The 4,675-nt window shown below is 41.7% G+C and overlaps 1 protein-coding gene across 2 annotated transcripts; it reads left to right on the top strand.

The window, feature by feature from the left end:
* The first annotated feature begins 843 nt into the window (after positions 1 to 843).
* si:dkeyp-72e1.6 (transmembrane protein 238-like) lies at positions 844 to 3,706 on the top strand. 2 transcript variants are annotated; one of them, XM_005943085.3, is made up of 2 exons: positions 844 to 1,690; positions 2,570 to 3,706. In XM_005943085.3, exon 1 carries the CDS (start codon positions 1,145 to 1,147, stop codon positions 1,658 to 1,660), a length of 516 nt encoding a protein of 171 aa, XP_005943147.1. In that variant the 5' UTR covers positions 844 to 1,144; the 3' UTR covers positions 1,661 to 1,690; positions 2,570 to 3,706. The 2 variants fall into 2 exon arrangements, with proteins under 2 accessions (XP_005943147.1, XP_005943148.1); XM_005943086.3 differs by having other exon boundaries at positions 846 to 1,672.
* Positions 3,707 to 4,675: the final 969 nt, after the last annotated feature.

Raw genomic sequence — 4,675 nt, 5'->3', positions numbered from 1 at the left:
TTCTGGTGGCACCGGGGTTCATCTCTTCATACCTCGTATCACCTTCTGAGTTGTTTCCTGTTTTTGATGGACAGATGGGGAGAAGCTGAATTTAGGCTCATCTTCCTGACGCCGGAGACACAACAGCACTGATTGGCAACATGTAACAGTGTGAGACTTCTGACTGTATTTGCAAGCAAAAAAGGGGATACAGGCTCGTGTCTTCTCAATTTTTGTTAGGTAATCATGTCAAAATTTGTATTAACAGTCTGTTCATACATTTTTTTAAAACTGTGGTCCTCTATGTTGCTATGAGCCACAGAACTTGCTGTATGTTCTTATTTTCCCTGTCGTTTCTCATTATTATGTTTATTTGATTTCTTTGCAAATGTGGATTGGATGGGATGTTACTGACAGCTGGTTTCATGTTGGTAGCACCTTTTTGGTGACATGTTTAACATGTGCAAACAAGTGCAAAGACTAGGTGGGAGAAAACTTAAACCCATTGCACTGAAATCTCAAGTGGTGTGGTTAGTACATCTACTCAAGCAAAAGGTTGTTGGTTTAGTTCTAGACAGAGACACAAGTACCCTTTGGGGTTGTGTCAGGAAGGGTATCTTGCATAAAACTCAAACATATGGAGCTAATTGCTGTGGCTACCCCTTTGTGGCAAGAGGGCAGCTAAAAGTAGCAGCACACTACTGGTTAACGGAGTGTTCCTATCAGAGGGATGATTCACCCATAAATATAAATTATCTTCTTAATCGATTTTGAAATATTGCAATTGTGCTTTTTTTCTGGTGGCCAGTCCTAAAAACAAGATGGCGAAGGCGGCATTGGTCAGGTCATCTGTAGTTTTCTTTTTGTAGTTTATTAATGCTGGCCTCTCAGTTTATAAAGCCGCTCTCATATTCACGTTTAATGAGTCATACCTGCACTGTAACGTCCGAAGTCTGGGCCCAGTAAGCTACACCCTTATAAACGCTCATCATAAACGCACATGAGCGCAGCCGTCAGGTAGCGTCTACAGCCCCTCCTCTCAGGGGCAGCGCACCTGAGCGGACAGGACGCCACGCCTGGCTCACACTGGAGCCGCGCTCAATGCCGCGGCACAGAGACGACGGGAAATAAACGCGTCGTGGGGACCGACTTCTCTTTATGGGACATGGAGCCGGCCTATCGGGGTCTGGGTCGCTGTGTGTGCTGCTTCTGGCTCGCGGTGGTGTTTGACATTGTGGGACTGGCCGTGCTCCTCCTCGGCGTGTTTGTCAACGTGTTTTTCTACGACCTGCTCATCTACGCGGGCGCCATCGTCATCTTCCTCAGCCTCATCTGGTGGGTGTTCTGGTATTCTGGGAACATCGAAGTGCCCCCGTCAGAGCTGGAGGATGATGTGGGGTTACTGAAAAAGAACAAGGGCGGACTTGGGGGCATCAGCGGCGCCGTGAGGCGCCTCTCCAGCCGCGTGTCCACCGGCATCCGAAACTCGTTCCGCAGGAACAGAGAACCGTCCCATACGGCCCGCATGCCCAGGTCAGCCTCGGGGCCACCTGTGTCACCGCCGGAGCGGGTGACCGTAGCCATGGCAACGATGGGCAATACCACACAGACTGCTACCTCCTCAATAGCAGACTGTGGCGTAGAGATGCCCCACACCGCTACAGAGACATCACCTGCATAATGACGGGTACAGGTGAGGCCTGGCGTACAGGTGAGGCCTGGCTCACAGCGCACACAGGCCCAGTTATTGTAGTCAGTAAAAAACAGTAAATTGGTCAAAGGAAATAAACGTAAAACCAAGACTTTTAATAGCGGAAACTAACTGAAATGATATTGAGCAACGACAAAGATGGCAAAAATTCAAATCGTATAAGAAACAACACACAGAAAATGGGTTTTAATACCTTTACCCTTTGATCACGTTTTTCCAACAGATTAGCGACACTGGGCTACTCCTCACAGTGCGTGTGTGTTGGGGACAGGCAGGGATACATTTTTTGTTAGTTTCTCATTTACAAAAATGTGAAATGTGAGAAAATCAGCTTTTTTAAAGCACTAAGCTTGTCCCAAATCTTCTGTAGGTGTTCAGCTGACGTCATAGCATTCAATTTACATCTTCATCCCATTTTTTTTTTTTTAAAAGGATACCCAGTTAGTGTTATTTGATAAATACAAAACATTATAAAACATATTACATTTTGGACTAGAAGTCCTTTTTTCAAATCTGTGCAATGATCCCTGGATTACAGTCGCATTAATGACCTTCACAGATGCTTTACGTAAGGGTAATGGTGCAACAAAAGACAGGTTTCTGTCTAGCCGGGTATAGCTTTGTTTTTGATGGACTTTAAAAGCAGAAGTAAAAAAATGGCTGTAACTGTGGCAGTAAAACTCTTATCACTGCATAATCATTAACTACAGTTGACTGGTCACTGAAAGACAAGCCCTTAGTTTAAACAATAGCAGGCTTACCTGAAACTTCCCTGTAACCTCGCCCTCCACATAATAACTGCTGCAGCATAATAAAACACACTCTTTGTGTACTACTTGTCAACTCAAACTAATACTTTATTCATTTTCTTCCCAATAGAGACTACAGACATAGAGCCCTAAGCCATCTTCAGTGACTCCAGCTACTGCAAAGCCTCTTTATTCTTTGTTTTGATGAGAAAGTATTCATAAAAATGTGACGTCTGCATAGTTTTGTTTTGGGTTGTTGAGTCTAACATGTCTAAATAGATTTCTTTTTAATCAGTATGTTCAAATTGTGGCACCCTGAATCCAGGTAGTTTGACATTGGTACAGATATTGTAGTTCAGGGGTCCAACCAGTCAAAGGGTCTAATCCAACCCACTGGATGGCCCTGCAGACTTTGAAATTTGAATGATGAAGTTTTTATTATAATTCACTCCCATTCATGGTGTGATGATGTCAGGTTTAGTACACAGAGGTAGAAAAATGTGTTTAAGTTTCCACGTCTCATCTTCAAAGTTGTTCATATAAAAAAAAAGATTTCTTTTTTTGTGTCCATGTTAATATATCTTCTGATCTGTGAATAATAATATGACATCCATCCATCCGCTTCCATTTATTAATTTAAGTATAACAGGAGCTCTCAGAGGCAGTGTACACCCTGGAGAGGTTGTCAGTGCGTCACAGGGCTAACACAAAGAGACACACAACCATTCAGTTTGACAGCCACAGTCAGTCTAGAGTCACAGTTAACCTAACCCATGCATGTGTTTGGACTGTGGGAGGAAGCTGTACAAGCACAGGAGAGAAAGGCCCCAGACTGCATTTGAACCCAGGACTTTAACTAGTGTTATGCCCTCTAATGTGACATATTAAATATAGATATATTTGAAAAAAGTGGTCAGGTTTAATTGCAGCAAACAAAAAAACCACATGGTTGGGCTTACAGGAAGATCATAGATTGGGATAATATAGATATTAATATGCAGAATGAATCACTGATGATCTGGAGGCTCTCACTCCTGAACATCTGAGTAGAAAATAAAGCCTATGGATAGACCAGCCAATCAATATCAAGCAGAAGCAGCTCCTGCTGTAAATTTGTTTGAATCAGGCTCTTGGTTCAGGTCACTTATACGGTGACTCTGAATACAGACAGTGATCATGATTACTGTACATATTATGAGCTAGGATTTAGCAGTAGCCAGAATGTTACACTAGTGGAGTGTTTTTCCTGAACAAAACAGGACTGTGGGAAAAAGGTGCAACTGGCAGCTGGTCTTCTTGTTTCCACGCATGCTGATAGCAAGCCTTAGTGACTAACCTTTGGAACCAGCCTAGCTGTGTTTATGACACTGCTGCTTCATCTAACATTAGCTCCACTGTTTCCCCGTACACTATAGGTTCTCCAACCAGTACAATACAAAGAAATTAAATGAACTGGTTACAGCGTGAATGAAGAAAAGTTACTCCAAATATTGTGTTAAACTAGTATGTGCTATTATTTTTTTTATAACTAAATTTCAAACAGTATGTCCCATGTTTCTCTGAATCATTCGTTAGTGTGACTAACATTTTGAACATTGACAGTAATGTCTGTTTTCACAAAGTTGTTTCCATTCCCGTTTTGTACAAATGTTGTGCATTTCTATTTAACTGATATGTTTTCTCCATTTTTCTCTCATTGCTGTACAATGGCTGACACACTCAAATTAGATAAAAGATTGTGGGTTTAATCAAATAAAAGATTATTTTTCTTTTTTAAAATTACCTTTACTTTCAGTGTACTTTTCTTTGTTCTCTGAAAAGCTCAATTTCTGCATATTTGATCTTTTACTTTATTAGGTTTATTTAACTTTTTCGTGTATTGTGAGTATTTAATGTGACACATCATGGAAATATTACGTTTCCACAACTGTCAACATTCTTCATATTTCCAAGTACCACAGGTAGTTATAGGCATAGAATAAGGTAAAGTGTGGCCATGAAAGCATCCACGTGATCAGCAACAGTTCTCAGGTTGTGGCATTCAGATCAGGATTAAGTAGAATTAAAGACTACTGTGAGATTTGGTGGCACCTAGCAGTGAGGTTGTACAACCAACCAGATAGTACAGTCACAAATCAGTCAGTTTCTTGACAATTAATAAGCAAATTGTCACGACCACTGATCAATAACCATGAGTCCATTCACAGAGAGTTGGGGAATGGCTGCAATCACAGCA

This window comes from Haplochromis burtoni, unplaced genomic scaffold (assembly GCF_018398535.1).
Source record: "Haplochromis burtoni strain Fernald_Lab_line unplaced genomic scaffold, NCSU_Asbu1 Contig_363, whole genome shotgun sequence".
Taxonomy (NCBI): Eukaryota; Metazoa; Chordata; class Actinopteri; order Cichliformes; family Cichlidae; genus Haplochromis; species Haplochromis burtoni.
Note: the sequence above shows the minus strand (reverse complement) of the source record. Positions and strands in the feature narration are given on the sequence as shown.